Below are 20,946 nucleotides of genomic sequence, written 5' to 3' on the forward strand. Positions count from 1 at the left end.
TCACATGCTAGACTGGGTGTGACCATTGGGACAGCCTGGATTATATATTACAGTGCTAAATTGGAAGTTGCAATGTAAGAGCAGTTATACTTAAACTTTTCCATGCAAAAAAAAAATAGTGTGAAATTAGGTGCCGCAATAAACAATTTCCCAACACATCATCAACAATATTCATATCATTATTAGGAATGTTACAAAAGACAAGGGAATACTACAAATTTTGGAACTAACACACGTGTTCCTTATGTATCACACAAATTTCGAAGACACGAACTTCTCTTTACAGTCTGATGTTTGTTGAGGGTTTAACGTAGATAAATCACAAATCCTAAACGTACACGGTTACCTTTGAGTAAAAGCATATATATGACCATGAAATCGAACAAGTAAATAATAGACAGAAAAAATGCTTGCCCTTTAGTTGAAGCAAAACCTGGCCAAAGACTCTTCTGAAGAAACTCAAGAACTTGAATATCAGATAAATACTCAGCACCAGAACTACATTTGCAAGTGACGAAGATCATCACCATGGCATCACCAGCAGTGAAGTTTATGTGGAAGACGATCAAGTGAGACATTGTTTTCCTACTTTTATGATCGATTAAGGCATTGCATAGCAGATTAATGTTCTGAGATATTGCAGGTGGTTATGGACAATGGCATAGTGCAAGTGTATTTATCCAACCCTGGTGGATTTGTTACCAGAATTCAATATAGTGGCATTGATAATCTGCTTGAAACTCGTAACAAAAGTGGAGATAGAGGGTATGTATGTGTTTGAAACTCAGACTCAGATTTGATGAGTGTGCTTCACAATTTTTCCCCATTGTTATGATTATTTTAGATCATGATTTCATAGGTACTGGGACGTTGTTTGGAGTGTAGCTGGAAGTACAGGAACCACGGGCACATTTGAACGGTACATGGTTATAATTTTCGTTTAAAGAATTATCATGTTTTTATTTATTGCATCAAACCAAGTCATGGATGATTGTGAGAATATAAATATAGTTTTATGTATTTTAGATATTGTCTCTAAATTTTTTTACTGTTTTATCTCTAGAAAGTTATTTCAAAAAATTGAAAAAGAAATATACATTTAAATTATTCTTAACTTCCATTTCTAAATAGGATTATTGAGTACCAAAATAAATACACTAATAGAGATGATGAAAAAGGTAAACAACGTATAAAAAACTTATAAATTTGTTGTCTTAAAATCTCATTAAAAATAGTCACAATATCTTATATGAATTCAACTATATCTTATTGTTATTAAATCGGATTCATATCTTACTGTCCATAATTTATATGTCATTATTATTAAGTTTGTCCAATGAATCCCTTCCAAACACACAGTAGTAGGATCTGATCAATCTAAGTCGCATGTTAAATGTTCTATTAATTTGCGTTCTTTCCCAGATGAATGTTCCATCCAATGATTGGTTAGTAAAAGGAAAAGGAGGAGAGAGAAGATCAATGTTTTTAATTTACTTGCATACCCTTTCTTATGTTGGTGAAAACTTATATTTAAAAAAATGTTATTTAGAATAAGATTAATTATAGGTATTTTAAATGCCTTTCATAAATTAAGATTATACTGTGTTAGAGATATTCCATCTGTAAATAACAATGATGAAGGTGGTTTTCAATTAATGGTGTGCAGGATTGTAGGAACAAGTTTTAGTGTGATAGTGGAAAATGAGAAAGAGGTTGAAATCTCATTCACAAGTAAGTGGGATCCATCTCTAAAGGGAGAGAAAGCACCTCTTAATATTGATAAGAGGCAAGTTACATATTAAAACAATGAAATCAATAATCTATTAATTAATAGTAATTAATAATTGATTAATCACATTTACACAATTTCTGTGCAGGTATGTGATGCTTTCCAATTCCTCAGGATTTTACTCCTACACCATCTTTGAACATTTACAGGAGTGGCCTGCTTTCAACATACCTCAAATAAGGACTGTTTACAAACTTAGTAAAGAAAAGTAAGGATAATTAACCTTAATTATGACTAATCTCATACTTAATCTTGTTTGAAAATTAATTATGATGTTAGTGTGGAAAAACGATTTTGAGAAATTATATTTTTGCAGGTTTCATTACATGGTGGTGTCTGATAATAGACAAAGATTTATGCCTCTCCCTGATGACAGATTGCCAGGAAGAGGGGAAGAACTTGTTCCACCAGAAGCAGTTTTGCTTGTTAATCCTTTGGAGCCAGAGTTTAAGGGAGAGGTAAATTTCAATTCAAAAATAATAATAATACTTAATTAAGTTTTAAGTATCTTTTAAATTTCAGTATTTTTTAATTATAATTTTTAATTATCTTTTGTCATTGTATAAAAAGTAAAATTAAGAATTCTGAAAAACATTATTTCTCTTTGTCATGCCTCAAATAATAAAAAGAAAAAAACTCTAAATTTTAATCTTTAAATTTTCCTGAAATACTTCATCTTAGGGACACACAAATGCAATACTTTAAAATTACTAACATTATTTAATTACTTAGGGACCCTTTATGAAATAATATAATAACTCAAAGTTGAAATTAGTGATTTCTTTTACTTGTTAAAAATACCCTTAATTTATAACACTATATATGGTTAATGAAATTTATTATTTATTGATTAAGGTTGATGACAAGTACCAATACTCAAGTGAAAACAAAGATCTTATGGTTCATGGATGGATAAGTTCTCAATCTCAAACAGACCCATTTGTAGGGTTTTGGGTAATCATACCAAGCAATGAGTTTCGTTCAGGTGGCCTAGTAAAACAGAACCTTACTTCCCATGTCGGCCCAATAAGCCTAGCTGTAAGTTCCTTTTTCCAACTCAACTATACTGCATTTCTTCTTGCACTACCATAACTTCAATCTTTACTTCAAAATTTCAATCTTTACCACATGTTTTTTTTATCTTGTATAATACAAATTTATATTTTGGATTGTGCCTTTAAAAAAACAATTTTTATTTTAAATTACATGATTTGAAATACAAAACGAAAAAATAATTTTAGATTGTTTAATTTGAAATATGAATATATTTTAAATTATATACAAAAGATTTCATTCTAGATTTTGTATTTTGAAATATAATTTTATATTTCATATTTTAAAATATAAAATAAAAATTATATATGTATATTTTGAAATACAATTTATATTTTAAATTGTATAACCAGAATATAAATATTTAGAATTTATAGAGGTGCAAGTAGAGATTGTCCAATTATAAATTTCATCATTTAATTAACATATAGTCATATTTTTCAAATTTTTATGCATGTTATAACCATGTTGATAATAGACAACATTGTTTGTCAAAATTAGTTATAAAATAACACTGTTTATCGATAACACACTAACACTAGATTACAGATTTAACATAATAACAAAATATAAGAAAATTGATGGTAAACTATGTGAAAAAAAAAGTGGTCTAATGTTTTTGTCAAATGAACTTATTAATGAGGGCTATTTTATATGAAATATTTTGTTAGATGTATTCATATCGATGAGCTGAATGAAAAATAAACACGCAACATTATGTTTGTGTCAGATGTTTCTGAGTGCTCATTACGCAGGAGAAGATATAGTTCTGAAACTGCAACCAAAGGAGTCATGGAAGAAAGTTTTTGGGCCAACTTTTGTTTATCTTAACACTTTATTAGATGGTGATGACCCCAAAGTGCTATGGGAAGATGCTAAAGATAAGGTCTTTTCATTCTCATTATCAACTTGTTAAACTTCTCAACTATTACTTACTATTAGAATGTCAGACTTTTCTAACAAATATTTCATAGCACTTTATAAAATCTATAAGAAAATTCATTTCTTTCGAAAAAGCTTCATGAAATATCAAAAAAATCTAAATGAATTAACACCGAACGATTTGACCAAAATGGGTTTTAGACGAAGGCAGAAGTTCAAAGTTGGCCCTATGATTTTCCAGCCTCCGAAGATTTTCAGAAGTCTACCCAACGAGGCAGTGTCTGTGGCACATTACTAGTCCAAGACAGGTAAAAAACAGTTATGATACCATGGAAAATTAGGAACAAGATGAAACTTTTTGCAAAAGCCAAAGATTAAAGTGAGTTACTAATATGTTTCCTATGACAATTTTTTGTCAGGTTTTTGAGTGATGAGTACATAGTAGCAGAAGGCGCTTATATAGGAGTGGCAGCACCAGGAGAAGCTGGATCATGGCAAAGAGAATGCAAGGTTTAAGCAAACGATGGATGCATACGCTTCTTTAATAACCTAAAATTTGAGTTCTGTTTTCTTTTTCAATGAGTCAAATAATCAAACACTTTCAATGCCTTTTTGTTTGGTCAGGGATACCAATTTTGGAGCAAAGCAAACGAGAAAGGATACTTCTCAATCGAGAATATACGCAGTGGGGCTTACAATCTCTACGCATGGGTTCCAGGTTTCATTGGAGAGTATTGGAGTAATTTTCTCCTCACCATAACACCAGGTTCTGTTCTCTGTTAAGTGCATATTGAATCAATATAATAAAGTATTAAACAATCATACCAAAATCCCATTTTCATCATCTAAATGCAAAATCAAAAGATCAATCTCTCATTTCTTTCATTTGTCGTTGTGTTTAAGCTTAGGAGGAGAATTCCTTCCTACTCGTATTGATGGGTTGTTGGGTTTTTTGAACCTTCAACATACACTGTTTCTTTTGAAACTTCCAAATATAGTGATTGAAAGCTAAAAGTCTGAGGAATAATCCAAATTCGAGAATGCCACCCCATCAACGTTCATATCCTTAATTTAATGTACATCATAATTTGAGAATAAGCAAGTATTCACTTTACAGAAATTATATGATTTGTGAAAGTGTATGAAAAATGGAATATGCAGGTTGTGAAATTGATGTTGGTGAGATTGTTTTTGAGGCTCCAAGAGATGGCCCAACATTATGGGAGATAGGCATTCCAGATCGTTCTGCTGCTGAATTCTATGTTCCTGATCCCAATCCCAACTACATCAATAAGCTTTATGTTCATCATCCAGACAAGTCAGCTCCTATTCACACAAATAAATAACAACTTATTCAACATTTTCAGCTTTCTGCTCCCACCAAAACTACTGATCATTCTTAAATTTGGTTCACTCTTCACAGGTATAGGCAATATGGGTTGTGGGAAAGGTATGCAGAATTATACCCAAATGAAGATTTAATTTACACTGTGGGTGTAAGTGATTATTCAAAAGATTGGTTCTTTGCACAGGTCACAAGGTATGATAGTGTGCTAAAACTACTTCTTTTAAGAAGACAAATCGATGTATAAAAACTATTGAGATGAAACTCCAGCCGAGAACATTGTCTTTATAAACACTTATTTCATCCATTAAATCTTATATTGGTTAAAAAAATACAGAAAGAAAGAAGATGGCAGTTACCAAGGAACTACGTGGCAAATTAAGTTCAACCTCGATGACACAGAGGCAAGTAAAATCTACAAACTGCGGTTGGCACTTGCAAGTGCAAATGTGTCAGAATTACAGGTTCAAAACCTCATAAAAAACCTATATATATATATATTTCTTAACATGTTTTCACTTTCTATGCCTTGTCTAATCTCATGATGTTTTTGGATCGAATATTAAGGTTAGAGTGAATGATCCAGAACAAGACCCTCCTGTGTTTACTACAGGGGTGATTGGAAAAGACTTTTCAATAGCTAGACATGGAATTCATGGACTCTATTGGCTATTCAACATTGATGTGTCTGGGTTTTTGCTAGTAAAAGGTGTTAACACTCTGTTTTTAACTCAAACTGTGGCAAATGGTCCCTTGGCTCGCTTTCAGGGAGTAATGTATGATTATATACGCCTAGAAGGTCCTAACCCTTTTGCTGCTATAAAAGAGAATTAAGTTATATCGTTGAATATGAACATGCTCCTATCTACAACACCTTTTAAAATTGCATGTATGTTACCTTGTTTGCTTGTATTGGATATGTTGTGTATGAAGATATTCTACATTCGACTTAGTTACAAATTGCAGACAGGGGAAGGGTTTCTTGGGCTTTCTTCTTGTTTGCCAACTTTATAATGGTTTTGTTTGATTATTTTTTTCTTAAAGAGGATTCATGTTTTTTGTTTCTGACAAGTAAAACTGTTACAGACTTAACCTATACTAATTTGAAAAAAAAGTAATAATTTCTTTCAAATAAAACAGAATTAAAAGATTAAAATTAACTTATATATTACTAAATATCAATCATACAAATAATGATAGTTTCAATTAATAATTTAATTAGAAAATAAAATAAAAAACAGAAAATAAAATAAAAATCGTAAATATAGTTAAAATTTTCGATAAAAATTTAATTAAGTAATAAAATAAATTGTAATAATAATTTCGTTCTATTAAGATAAACTATTCATTTTTTCTTTGTGTCTTCTTAAGTTTCTCTTAAATAGCTGCATCAAGATATATTACATAGTTATAATTCCGTGAATATTACAAAAATAAAATATTAAAATATCATATATTACATAGTTATAATTCTTGGGTTAAATTTTTTTTTAATACTCAAATATTATAAATATATAGGAGTTAAATCTTTATTTTTTGTGACATAAATAATCCACAAAAAAAGAAGAAGCAGAAATTTGGTACATAAAACTTGTGAAAAAGGAAAAATTACTGGGATATTTTGAGTCTGTTCTTGATATCTTGAGCAGCGTCTGTAGCATCAACCTGCTTCTTGGTAGCTTCGAGTTCAGCTTCACTTGCCTCTTGCTCGTTTCTTGCAGTAATTGTCTTTACCTGTTTTTCACACACAAAAATCTTGTATCACACAGCTATTAAAAAACTAACACACAAAAAAACACAGAAACAAAGGACGTGTTTGGATTTCGAACCTGACCCACAAAAAATGCTTTTACATATCGAAAACCTTCTTGTACAGAAGCTGCAAACGATAAGCAACTCCTCCTTAAACGAGATCCAAACGGGGTCTTATTGTGATCTGAAGATGAATTATCCATGTCTTCTTCCCTTTTACTTGAAATATTATTCATAATATTACCTGCAAAACTAAAAAAAGAAAAATAATATATTCTTCCCTTTGAAATTCAGAGTTTAGAAAGTATTAACAATATCTTCTTCTTCATACGAATAACAAATTGAACCAATTTTATGTTTAAGAAACACAATGAGATGAGTTAGGATTACACGTTTCAGGAATCTGATTTTTTTGTTTACGTGGCAGCTATATACATTATCCGTCTCACTTAGGTTTTTGCCATAAATTCATTTATTATTGCAGCGTATCCTTCGATTGAGAACTTCCAGAACTATTTATATTTTTTCTTCTAATTAAAAATATTCTTTAATTTATAAGTTTAAGTATTTTTAAATAAATTTTTATTTTTTCACTTAATTAGATAATATTTGTAATTTATTGTTTTATTATTTTGTTTATTAGTTTAATTGAGTGATTAATATAAAATGATACATAAATAGTTTGTATAATTTTACTGTAAATAGTTTTTATTTATTTTATAGATAGTTTTATAATTAGAAAAGTAGTTAAGTTTAAAAAGAAAGTTAAAATGAAAAAAGAAAATGATAAAGTTAATAAAATAATTTTAATTTAAAAATATTTAAAAGATAATTTTTTTTAAAAGAACCTGAACTGTAATATATATATATATATATATATATATATATATATATATAGAATATAAAAAATAGAGTTTTAAGAGTGGATAAAGTCTCTATTTAAAAATAAAAGGTAAAAATAGAAATTTTTTTAAGAAGTCTTTCATTACTTAAAACACCTATTATTTTTCTAGAATTCATTTTTTGACTATCTCTTTTTTCTTTTTAAGTTCTAATTCTTGAGTTATCTCTTTGAAGATCAGGAATCACGGTAGCAAGGTTTTCCGTTAAATCCGATTAGTTTTTTCAAAAGAGTAAGTTAGTTTTGTACGTTTCTTCCATGCATGTGACCCTTTTCTATTGCATGTGTCTTCCTAGCCTTCTAGTATGTTCTTTGGAAATAAGTGGTTCTAATTACGTTCCCTGATCATAATTTTGTGGTATGTAGGTGCATATAAAGTACTCTGAGTTGAGGGTTGAGTTTCAACAAGTAAGGGAAGTTATATGTTTGTTTATAAGGCTTAAGAATATCTATTAAATTTGAACTAGTGTGCTTTAATTAGGATAATGGAATGAGTTATGAAGTTAAGATATATAACTTGCTGAAAAAATCCTGAATACTGGTTGAATTTGGTGTAAATGTATTATTTGAAATCAGAAAGATTATTATGAATGGCTCTTAAGTGCTATATGTTTTTATCATTTGAGCTGTTAAATTTGAGGTCATAATTGGTTAGAAATTGTTGTTCATGTTGAACTAGTGAAAAGGAAAAATATTGGGCTAGTTTTTTTTTTTTCTAAATTGGAGGTTTTGACAGGTGAAATATTAGAAGAATTGGTTTGGGAAGGAACTTGGGGTTTGGACTTAGTTTTTAAGTCATTTAAGACTTGTTTAGCTACTTAGTTTAAAAAAAATCTAGTTTATACTATACGAAATCTGTTTGGTTCTATTTTGGGTAGTTAGTTTGATTAAATGAACTAAATTCTTGAATAAGTGAGCAAATTGGTAGTCCCTCAAAGTTAAAAACCTATTTTCAAATCAATTATTTGTGTCAAGAATACTAATTTGATTATTTGAAAAGGTATTCATCTTTTGATATATTGTTGAGTGCCACGAAGTTAGTAAGCTCTCCAACTTCTTAGCGCTGAGTGGTGGATTGGGGTGTTGAGCACCACTTTTCCCTACAGGTTTGGATAAAAATTAATTAATATATAAAATTTTTCATACAAACTATAATTTCAATATAGTTATTATTTCTCTATTCATATATATATATATATATATATATATATATATATATATATATATTTAAAAGCTCATATAAAATTATGATATAAAAAATTGGTAGTTTTAATTATTAATTTAGTCTTGATTTCTTCTAGTTTTAATATTTGGTTTTTTTTTCAAGTGTCATTATATGTTAATCTTCGAGTTTTAATATTTGCTTTTTTTTTTCAAGTTAAATCGATTCAATGCGATCTATTATATTAAATTAGCATTAATGTGATTTAGAATGTAATCATGTTTATGTTTAATAAGGTTTAATTATTAATTTGGTTTTTATGTTTTTTTTAACTCTATTGAGTCTTATTAAATAGAGATTATGTGGTCCCTTTTGTGAAATCAGGATTAAAGATGACCACGGGTGAGTCTAAACTCTCTTCTTTCTTATCTCTTTTTCTTCAATCCTATTGAAATCACCTCTTTCAAATTCAAGATTGACTCCTTTAGATTCAATATCACATATCTAAGATATTTGATTTTGTCTACTACATCGTCGAGATAGACACATGAAGTTAGTTGTGACTTTTGGATTCATTCATTCATAATACCTGTTAAGAAGTAGACTTTAAGCCTAACTCGACCTCACAAAACTGGCTTTTAAGCTGAGGTTTGCACTCACTTATATATTATAAATTGACATTATCTCTAGTCGATGTGAGACTTCCAACATACCCTGTCACGCCAAGGTGTATACATATCGAGAGTGAAACTAGACATTAATGGTGGTCCGATAATGACCTGATAGTAGGTGAAACAACATACCCAACAAACAACAAATATCGCTAGGATAGGCTCTAACCATAGTTTTGATACCATGTTAAGAAGTGGACTATATAAGCCTAACTCAACCTCACAAAATCAGCTTTTAAGGTAAAGTTTACATCCAATTGTATATTATAAATTGATTTTATCTCTAGTGGATGTGGGATTTCCAACAATATCCATGGAGGATGCTAACCTAAAAGGGATCATATTGTCTTCATGTAAAAAATACAAGACACAATTGAGTTAGAAAATCATATAAATACAAGTTTGAGGTAAGGAGAAGTGATTACATTTACTACGCATTTAATATCCAAACTTTCAAACTCAAATTACTTTCGCATTCGAGCATAGTGGAACGAGTGCATATATGCCCTCATTTAGCCTTTAATATTGGATTCTTAATTGATTTTTGTACTTTAACATAATATTTTAATTAGGATTTGTTATAATTGGGTTTATTTAGCATGAGATACAAAAACACGTTAAAAATAACTTTGCATAAATGTTTTTCGGATATTTTGACTTGTGTTAGTGCAGCTGGAGCTAAGTTGAACTCATTGAGGTATGAAAATAAATTGGTTAAAGTTTCATGACAGTTTAAAGATAAATCCAATAATAGCAAATAATCAAGACCACAAAAAGTCAATCGAAGCATAGCATGAAAAAGTGAAGAAATTTGGCTAAGTTAAGAGGAGGGTACAGGCAACAAAAAAATTGGATCTTGCGATTTTTTTTATTTTTTCTACCAAAAGGGATTTGATAATTGATAAATGTTTATGATTAAAGATAATTTGAGAAAAATATATCTTTAAGATATTTTATTTGATATTGTTAAATAATTACCTTATTTAACTATATCAATAAATATCAAAAAATAATACTTGTCAAATCTTTTTTAGTCTAGCAAATATCTTCTCAAATACTTTTAGATCTCCACAACAATCAAATACATTTTCATAAATACTAGTAATAATATATCATCTAAAAAATATTATTAGGAATTATGCTACTTTAAAAAAATAATTTATCAAATTTTGATCATAAAAAAAATTATGAAAATATATATTATAAAAAATATGCCATTAAAATAAACTAATTTAGTATGGTTTAGCATATAAATGTTTGAGTATTGTATATTTACGTCTATACTATATTGAAAAATATATTTATTTTGGTATATATGTTTGAAGTTTTACATAAGGTTGTTTATAGAAAATAACATCTCAAATATGTGAGATTAAATTAAACATTACCTTACTAACAAGTGGGATGACTGAGTTAAGGCTAGTCATTTTTTTTGGTCCATTAGAAAAATTAAAAAGTGTTAATGCAAGGACTAACAAATGGTAAAAAACAGAATTTTAGAGTTTGTGGGCTCCCCTGAACTAAGAGTTTGAGAGCATCTTAATGTTTTTGCATTAAAATTTATAAAATCATGAGTCATAGAAGAAAAGAAAATATGAAAGTACATGATGGAGAATTACATCTACAAAGTAAACAAGTTCACAGGAGTCACACATGTTTAGATAGCTAGAAAACTAAGGCAGAATGAATCAACACATGATCTCAAGTATCACCTGAAAATCAAGAATTTCATTACATTTGCAGTGTTGGAGATTTGAAAAGCACAGCAAGACGACAGAAAAGTCATTGATGAGCATGTTTAGACTGTTACACCTCTTTCTATTCTTCTTTTGTTAGGATAATGTTCTGATAATGTTTTGAACAGAGTCTCCTTCAAAGTTGTCATCATTAAAGTGGTTTTCTTGGTTTGAAAAAATGTCTTGTATTATTTCAAATATGATGAAACATGCATAATTTTATACCACAGATGTAAGCTGCACTACCTCTTTTTATTATTAAGTTAAATATTATCCACATAACCTATTTCTAGAAGAGAAAAAATACGTCACCTGACCATTTTTATACCACAGTATAACCAAAAAAATACGTTTATTTACATGATTTCATCATGGAGCAAAGTTTAACCAAAAACTTAATAAAATAATATTTCATTTGACAACATAATAATGCAAGGACATTGTAATTGTGTTTAGAAAAATGCCATGTGAATTTTACCTGGATGTAGATATAAACTGGAGGAATACTTCGGACATTCATGTATGGTTTGATTAACATGATCTTTTAACATAAATCCATGGTGAATCTCTTGGAAGTTTGGCAAATTTATGAGTCTTATAATTTCCAAGTTCTGTAATAGTACTTGTTTTCCATCCTTATCCATCTCTTCTAAACCACTACCATCAGGTTCATGTTCAAAACCAAAAGCCTTGTGTAACTGAGAGCACTCTTCTATATTCAATCTTATCAGACTGGTAAAATGACTAGTCGAGAGATTATACACAACACAATTCACTGTTAATACTTTAAAGTTTATCACTCAAATCAACAAATTTTATTTATTAGTGGGCCTGAATACAACTCAAAAAATAATTGATCAAATAGATAATAAATACTTGTTTATTGGAAGACATAAAAGATTATCCATGATTAATTTAATTTATAAATATATTTTCCAATTTCAAACATAATATGGATTCATGATGAATATGTAGATTCCTTTTAGTCGTAATGCATTTTTACATGGTGAGATTCATGATGAATATGTAGATTCCTTTTAGTCTTCATATTACTTATCCTAATAAAGTATGTTGTCTTCAACAATGTACATATAGACTCAAATAAGTCATTCGTTAGTAATTTGCTAGCTTAACATCTTTATTTTAGGTTGTACTAATTGTACCATAGCAGAGGTTGCATGTACCAATTTCAATAACCACTTATGTTAATGCAAGTATACCTATTGGCATGCTCATGTCTCCTCCTAGCTCTACTTTTATGACGTATTCCACTCATAAATCCTCTATTTGATTAATCTTCCTATAGATGATTCATTGGACGACTCATTTATTATAATCCTAGCCTGCATTTCTCATTCTCCATTCAGGCTATGGTATTCTTTTACCTAAAAATACACTATTCAATTTCTTTGTGTATCTTAAATGTTCTCTTATCTCATGTTATTCAAACTATAGTTTTTCGAATCTCATTTTAGGCTTAATAATATATGTTTTAATCCAAAACTCATGTTTAAACATGATCAAATGTGATCCATGTAAACCTAATTTGCACTAATGAGAAATCAAGATTTCTCTCTCCTACTTTTATATATAAATTTCCTAACACTTAAATGTCTCTCGTCACAGTTTTTTTTATCATGATATATTTACATCAGCATGTTATGTCACTTTTTTTTAAACCCTTATAGGTATATTTAAATAACATAATTAACATTAATATGATTAAGTAATATAAATATAATTAAACTTAATCTTGTTAAAAATATTTAATAAAAATATCAATTTTAATAAAAAATATTTGTTAATATTTATATATAATTTAAATTTTGTTTGAATTTGAGGAGGGACCAAATTGTTTAATTTTTAAAATTAAGACTAAATTGAGACAAAATAAAAATACAAGGATCAAATTGAAACACAATAAAAATACAAGGACCAAATTGAGACTAATGCAATGACACGTGGCACTGTCATTGTCATGTCACACTGTCATTGTCATGTGACACAATATCAGTTTGACACGTGACATTTTTTTTTATTTTAAAAAAATTAAAAAAAAATAAAAATAATAAGAAATAATTAAAAAGTTTAAAAAAACCATAAACTGACACGTGTCACCTCCTTTGACGGTGTTAGTACAGAACTAACGGCGAGATCTAAATTGATTCAACTTTTTATAATAAGAGATCTAAATGAGAGCATTTACAATACGAAAATCTACTTGAAACGATCATGCAGAAATAGGAATGTTTGAAATGATTAAACCTTTAATTTATCATGAGTTTAGTAGGTTAAATGTATGCAAACATTGACGACTAAAAAAGACAAAGAGTGGCATTTTCTACTTGAATTATAGAATATGAATGATATATATAAGAAAAGAGACCGTAACTAAATTGATGATTTGAATTGAGAAACGTACCTGAAGATTTGTGCAGAGACAGTGGCGAGATGAAGAAGAATTTAGGAGCAACCTTACTGCGAAACAAAATTTTAAAGAATGAAAAAAAAAAATTGGCAAGTGTGAAGTTGCTGAGTTTGGAAGTAATGTATAGAATTTATAAAGATGGAACTCATTCCTTAATTTTTGTGGGCTTTATCCATAACAACAAATTCTTTTTCCAATTTTCTTTTCTTTGTGCTTTCACCTCAGCTCAAGTTACGAATATACAACAAATCACGACAAAATCTTTTATTACTTCAAACCATATTATTAATTAATATTTCCATCTTAGGTTGTCACTATTAACATCAAATAAAAAAAAATAATAATAAAATAATAGTTTGGAAGGGATATTTTAAAATAATAATGTTAACATTTTAAGTTAGGCTTAAGAATATAAATTAAAATTTTAACTATTTATTCTTTTCTAAAACTTATTTTTTCTTTAATCTATTTCTTTTAAGTTTTGATTTACATATTTGTTCCTACTAAGATCTTGTCAATTTTGATTTGGAATTCTCCTTTGCTTAAACTTTTTCTACCAAAAAAAAAATCTTAAATAGCTACTACTTTTACAGACAAAAACTAATTAGTCTTATAGTAACTAATTTAGATATCAAATTATAAACTAACGGTTATTGATGTCTAAAATAACCTCTATTATAAATAAAAAATTATTAATTATTTTGTAAATTAGACTCTAAATTAATATCTAATTAGATATGAAAGTTTTATCTATTAAAAGAATTAGTGTATAAATTGGTAATAATTAATTAAAGACCAATTATATTCCCTTGATTAGAAATAAATTTTATTTTAATAATTTAGTTTTATGAGATTAAATTAGAGTCAAATATTTTAATATAATATGAGAATAATTATCTATTGAAATTATAATATGATAATAATTAGAAATTTATTTTAGTTAAAATTAGAAATAAGACTAATTTAAAATATTATTCTAATTAAAATTAGAGATTAAATTAGTTTAAAATATATAAAGGGAACATATAATATATTTCATAAGCAACTTTATGATTGTAATGTATTGAAGATTTGAATTGAGGAACTTACCTGAAGATTGTAATGTGAAGAAGAAGAAGAAGAATTTAGCAGCAACCTAGCTGCGAAACTCAATATTGATTGAAAGTTGTGGAGTTGCAACTTAAAAGAATGGAAAAAAATTGAGAAGGAATAAGATGACATATAAGTAAATAACGAAATATGAAGTTCTGAGTTTCCAAGTAAGGTATAGAATTTATAAAGATGGAACTCATTCCTTAATTTTAAAGAATAATCTTTGTGCTTTCGCATCTGCACAAGTTACGAATATACAACCAAATGAGGAAAAAATAATATAAAGGAACATAAGATATTACATTACGAGCAACAAATTCTTCTAATTTGATATTTTTTTGACCAATTTATAAATTTATATTTAAATTGATCGATACGATGAGTAAGTATTTTTAGTTACTAAAATTAATATTATTTAGGAGTTTCTTTTTAAGGGACTTATCATAAACTTTCCGTTCATATTCCTTCATAACTATGATATAACTGGTATTTGAAAGATTATGGAGCTACACCAAGAAGACATGGAAGTGCAAAAAGTAATGATTTTCAGTGAGAATAATAGAAAATGACTTTCTCTTTTCCTTTCCTCTCAGCCTCTTCTCTCTCTTTTTCTTTTCTCTTGGCCTCTTCTTCTTTTTCACTCAACTCAGCTTTCTCTTTTTTCTCAATTTCTCTCTCAACTAACATCTCGCCACTCATACTCATAATGGCATTACAGTCCTCCTTAGGGTTAACTTCAGTATTAGCCACACAATTCTTCTCGAACTTATCCTCCAACTTCTTAGTCAGTTGGTCAACCTGTATCTCCAAATTCCTTATAGCAGCTTCAGTGCTTTTATGGTTGGAGATTGACACTTGAATAAATTGTTGGAGTGTCTCCTCGAACTTTGCAGTCCTATCCGATAAGGAGGGTTGTTGTTGCCATTGTTGTTGTGGTGGTCTATTGAATTGCCCAACTTGCCCTTCACCCATAATTGGATGAGGTTTTGACCCTTGGTTGTAGTTACCTGGGCGACCCTGATTACCCATAAAATTGACTTCTTCTTGGGTAATAGCTTGCATGGCACATTGTCCATTGATAAGATCTCAACCACGTAGCTCACAAAGTTGATGTTAAACTTGAGAAATATCTACAATTCTTGAGGTAGTTGAGAGATTTTCTTCATCAAAGTCTCCAATTGTTGAGTCATTATTTTGTTCTGAGCTAACAGAGCATTTTGAGATTGTAATTGTAGATCTCCTTTCAGTTGAAATTGAGCTCTTTCATTATGCATCTCATTATCATTGGCGGTCATATTTTCAATCAACTCATAAGCTTCCTCTGGAGTGTTGCACTTGATATTACCTCCAACTGAGGCATCCAGCATCAATTTAGTCTGTGAACTCAGTCCTCCAAGGAAAAGAATGACCATTGTGGGTTCATCAAAGCCATGTGTGGGCGTCTTCCGCAATAAACCTTTGAATCTATCCCATGCTTGACCTAGAGTTTCGTCCATGCCCTGTCTAAAAGAAGAAATTTCCTGCTTGCCTTTGTTGACCTTGGACTAAGGAAAATATTTATTCAGAAATTTTGTCACCACATCTTCCCACTCAGTGAAGCTATTCTCTGGCAATGAATTAAGCCACATCTTAGCATTGCCTCCTAAAGAGAAAAGGAATAAGCTAAGTCTAATAGCCTCATCTGGCACACCATTAATCTTCACTGTATTGCATATTTCATTAAAAGTGGTCAGATGTTCATATGGATTTTCATGAGCTAATCCATTGAATTGGTTGCTCTTCACCAGTTAAATGAGAGCAGGCTTCATCTCAATGCTTGCGGCATTGACTCTTGGCCTTGCAATGCTATTAAAATGAAGAGGTCTAGTGATCGCTGCATAATCTGCCAGGGTACGTCTATCATTCTGATTGTGAGCCATATCTTCTATCTCCTGGTCTGATAATGTGAAAGGTTGTTGAAGAGTCTCAGGAGAGGGAAAAAGTTCTCTAGAAATCCTTTTCTTCCTTCTTCTTCTACTATTTTTCAAACCTGAAAAGAGAGGTTCAAATATATTTGTGCTCCTAGTGTTGAATCTTATCTTGCATCCACTGAAGAAAACAAAACAATAATCCTTTTCTTCCTTCTTCTTCTACTATTTTTCAGACCTGAAAAGAGAGGTTCAGATATATTTGTGCTCCTAGTGTTGAATCTTATCCTGCATCCACTGAAGAAAACAAAACAATAGAGCACCCAATTAGCCTAAAAATTAAAAATAAACAAACAAAAGTAAAATAACAATAAAACTAAAGTCAAAACTGGTTAAGAATCACACAAAAGTATAGTTTAAACCACGAGTCCCCGACAACGGCACCAAAAACTTGTTAACTCATTGGCAAGTGTACCAAATCGTATCAAGTAATAATAAATGGTAAGACCAAGTATCGTATCCCAGAAGACTCACGACACTAAACAATCATGTAATTACTTAACTAATTAATACTGAAAAGCAATTTTGTTGGTGTTTAAATGCAAATGCAACAAAAGTAAATATGAATGCAAATTGATCAATTGACACAAGAATGAATGGTGTTGATAATATGAGATGATTATGTTGTTGGGGTTTAGATTTCACCTTCCTTACTTTCATGTATATAAGAATTCATCTTCTTCATTAAATTGTTAACGTCACTTTCTAAATTACTTAGAACTCGATCTCTCGGCATAAAAAGCCTATCCTTAATTATTAGACCACAATCCCTAATAATCAATTATGCATTACGAACAGAAGCTTAAGACAACCAAACATCCTATCCCTTTCCCTAGGCAATATTTATTTTGGGTGAAATTCTCTAGATCAAGGTTTCTAGGTATTTCCCAATAACAAAGAAATCCAAACATCATGCTATGAGTGATCAAAACATAACAAGCATTGAGAAAATGAGGAAATGAAAGAACCATAAAATAATTTAAATCATATTCAAATACATGAAAGTTTAGAGCTTACATCTTCCCCAACAGCAAATGAGTTTAGTTCTCCATCGTCATGGAGAACCTGGGTGAATAATGGAAGAATGAGATAAAAACCCTAGAAAGAGAAGAGGAGAGCTCCCACATCCCCAAATATGTCTCCAAAGGGGTGAAAAGTGTGTTTCTAAGCTTCAGCCATCAAAATATATGAACCCTAGGGCGTGCAAATCCTTAAATAGATCAAAAGTTGGCCCATAAGCCCAAATAACTCCTCATTATATCATAGATGAATAGATGATCACACATGTTGTCCAAGTCTTGACATATTTGATTAAGACAACGAAAACAAGGACAAAGATATGTCTCATTCACAGAGTTTGTGTGTTCTTGAACATATTGTAAGAACTCGAAAACTTTTTTTCATACTCTTGACTGATACGACGTTCATTCATCAAACTTTGATCCATACTATTTTAAAAAGTATATAAAAAATAAAAATACCAAAAATCACATTAAAAAATTTATCTAACAAGAAACATACAAATATAAAAGACAAATACAAAAAACAACACACAAAGTATAATAAGAAAACTAAATATCATGTATCGAATAATATATGACTACATTGCAATGTCTATCAAAACCATAAAACTAACCTTGATAGAAGGGAGTCATTGGCAGCAATGAAGAATGGAGAACTTCTCGACGTTGTTGTTCATTGTGGTGGTGGACCTTCAATAGAGAACGAAAACACGAAATGAATCCATAAACAAAAATAAAATTGTAACCTCCACTTGAGAAAACACATACATTTATGGTAAATAACACAAAACTAACATTTGTTCTTCCTTGCACTCGTGAACAAACTAGTTGGTTCACTTGGGGGTGATGGAGTTTCAACTCGCGTAAGAACGTCAATACTAAACAAAAAAAAACAATATAAATCGGTCAAAACAAACAAAATATCCTAGCAAATGCAAGAGAAACACTTTTGTAAGAGGTAAGTGACAAAAAGCTAACATTTCTCTTCCTTGCACTTGTCTTCAAAAACGCAGATTTAAGCAAAAATGAAAGTGCGAAGAAACAATGTATGTGGGTTATGTTTTTAGAAATTTTTATAGGACATATGATGTCAGAAAAAGAGTAATTCCGACATCTTATATGTAATTGACGTTAGAATCAAGGGCTTCCGATGTCTTATGGTAGTAAATTTTTACAACTTCTCGCCAAACATTTTAATGAATTCAGAAAATTCGAAGGATATATAACGTCTAAAATGTGAAACTCCAACATTAATTGACATTGGAATTCCTCTTTTCAGACGTCTAATTGCTTCCTGGACAACTCAAAGGTCATTTTTGTGCAGGTTGACATGATTTATGCAATCATATAAAGTCTAAAAGGTGAAATTCCAATGTTAATTGACGTCGGAATTCTCCTTTTCAAATGTCTAATTGCTTCAAAGGTCATTTCTATGCAAATTGACATGATTCATGCAACCATATAATGTCCAAAAAATGAAATTCCAACATTAATTGATGTCGAAATTCCTCTTTTCAAACGTCAATTAGGCATATAGGATGTCGGAATGTGAGAATTTCTAACCTCTAAATAAGATAATTATTTATAGTAATGTTATTGGTCATTTTTAACATTTACTTTTTTCAATACTAACGTTAAACGTTTTACATTAAAGACTTATTTTGAACTAGTGAGAATTGGACTATGTTTTGCAATGATTACAAACAAAACTCAAGAGCATACTTTCTCCAAAGTTAGACTTCATTATATGCAGCGATTTTTAAAGTGAAAACAAAACAAGATTGAAAATAACTTTTTGATGAAGATGAAAATATTACCGCTACCACTACAAAAAGTGGTTTATAAGGAAATATTTAAAATCTTTAATAACATTGTACTGTATGGCCCGGACGACCATACACTTTCCGTAAACAAGGCAAGCCGGACGACCTAGGGTTGTAGAAAATCAAGAGAAGCTATTGAACATGATAGAAACAATCGACAAGACCAGACGGTGCAGAGTATTGGCGTCCGACCATAGTCCATTAGATTTCCCCACAAAGATTAAGGTAAATAGTTATTAGAGGTATTGAGCTAAGATTGGGTTGTGATTAATATTTCACTAATCTCAAGCTCATGCCAAAAACTATAAATATATGTCAAATGTAAGAGGTAGATGTTCGCATTTACTGCACATTTATTACTATTACATTGAACTTTCGTACGAAAAGTCGACTGACTTAAGCATTGGAGAACCTTTGACAGATACATCTCTGGACGATGAAACGAGGAGAAAGACTGGAAGAACAGTTACCGGACGATATCCCAGAAAAAATTGTATAGATATTATTAGTGACTCGACCTCACACCTGAAACAAACATGTTTACAAATTAATATTACACTTTTAAGATTCTTTGTCAAGAAAGATTGTATATATTATATTTCTGCAAATGATAATGAAATTGTCTACAATGAAATTGAAAATAGTTATGTATTTATATTCATAATAGATACATGTATGTGTTACGTATTGGACAAAACAATTATTAGTACCATTAACATTATCATATTCTTGATGTTCGAGATTATTCCATTAAACATAAATATTATAAATTTAATGTCCCATATTTTAAATCATATTGTAATAACTATTTTTAACTTCTTAATTTAATTTTAATTTGTTACGAAAAAAATTCAGTTGTCTTAAAAATAATCTAGTGTGTTGCACGAATCAAAATACTACTAATATTATATTTCTCCAATGTTATATTCTATATTATTTAATATTTAATTATCAATATTATTTTATTAATACCGATTCAGTTATTCCATCACCGACTAGTTGATCTAAATGGATTTAATTAAGGATTCAATTTTCAGAACATAATTATTTGAACATTAATCTAGTCATTCACATTTCTATTAATATAAAATGAAAAGTATAACATAAAAAAATCTGACATTGTCTTTTTGATAGAATATAAGTTATTTTTTATAAATTATGCATCAATGTAATGTGGCCACCTCTTAAAAAAATTACACATGCTATTTCTTAATTTGCGAATATGGCTCCTCACATGACAAAAACGTGAGTGAGGATAGAATGGTAATTGCACACTGTTATCCAACCTTCACTATATATACGATGACCTCCAAATTCTAGGGT

At 29.6% G+C, this 20,946-nt stretch overlaps 2 protein-coding genes, 1 long non-coding RNA gene and 1 other non-coding gene across 5 annotated transcripts; 2 read left to right on the top strand and 2 right to left on the bottom strand.

Moving 5' to 3' along the window:
* The first annotated feature begins 395 nt into the window (after positions 1-395).
* Positions 396-5,904, top strand: LOC108336427 (probable rhamnogalacturonate lyase B). Its single transcript, XM_017572877.2, has 15 exons — positions 396-569; positions 644-765; positions 860-919; positions 1,667-1,786; positions 1,878-1,997; positions 2,106-2,247; positions 2,645-2,827; positions 3,573-3,728; positions 3,926-4,032; positions 4,144-4,234; positions 4,349-4,490; positions 4,886-5,042; positions 5,148-5,264; positions 5,407-5,533; positions 5,637-5,904. Exons 2-15 carry the CDS (start codon positions 650-652, stop codon positions 5,901-5,903), a joined length of 1,905 nt encoding a protein of 634 aa, XP_017428366.1. The 5' UTR covers positions 396-569; positions 644-649; the 3' UTR covers position 5,904.
* Positions 4,571-7,169, bottom strand: LOC108336426 (uncharacterized). The gene is made up of 3 exons (XM_017572876.2): positions 6,899-7,169; positions 6,682-6,803; positions 4,571-5,050 (listed from the first exon to the last, which is right to left on the bottom strand). The coding sequence occupies exons 1-3, from the start codon at positions 7,055-7,057 to the stop codon at positions 5,044-5,046; spliced, it is 288 nt and encodes a 95-aa protein (XP_017428365.1). The 5' UTR covers positions 7,058-7,169; the 3' UTR covers positions 4,571-5,043.
* A 3,794-nt stretch (positions 7,170-10,963) lies between these two features.
* Positions 10,964-14,899, bottom strand: LOC128197961 (uncharacterized). Of its 2 annotated transcripts, XR_008250722.1 has the most exons (4): positions 14,809-14,899; positions 13,714-13,769; positions 11,770-12,035; positions 10,964-11,267 (listed from the first exon to the last, which is right to left on the bottom strand). It is a non-coding gene; the product is annotated as an uncharacterized LOC128197961 (long non-coding RNA). The 2 variants fall into 2 exon arrangements; XR_008250723.1 differs by having other exon boundaries at positions 10,964-12,035.
* Positions 14,900-16,236: 1,337 nt separating this feature from the next.
* LOC128193415 (small nucleolar RNA R71) lies at positions 16,237-16,343 on the top strand. The gene has a single exon (XR_008244636.1). It is a non-coding gene; the product is annotated as a small nucleolar RNA R71 (small nucleolar RNA).
* Positions 16,344-20,946: the final 4,603 nt, after the last annotated feature.

Source organism: Vigna angularis, chromosome 7 (assembly GCF_016808095.1).
Source record: "Vigna angularis cultivar LongXiaoDou No.4 chromosome 7, ASM1680809v1, whole genome shotgun sequence".
Taxonomy (NCBI): Eukaryota; Viridiplantae; Streptophyta; class Magnoliopsida; order Fabales; family Fabaceae; genus Vigna; species Vigna angularis.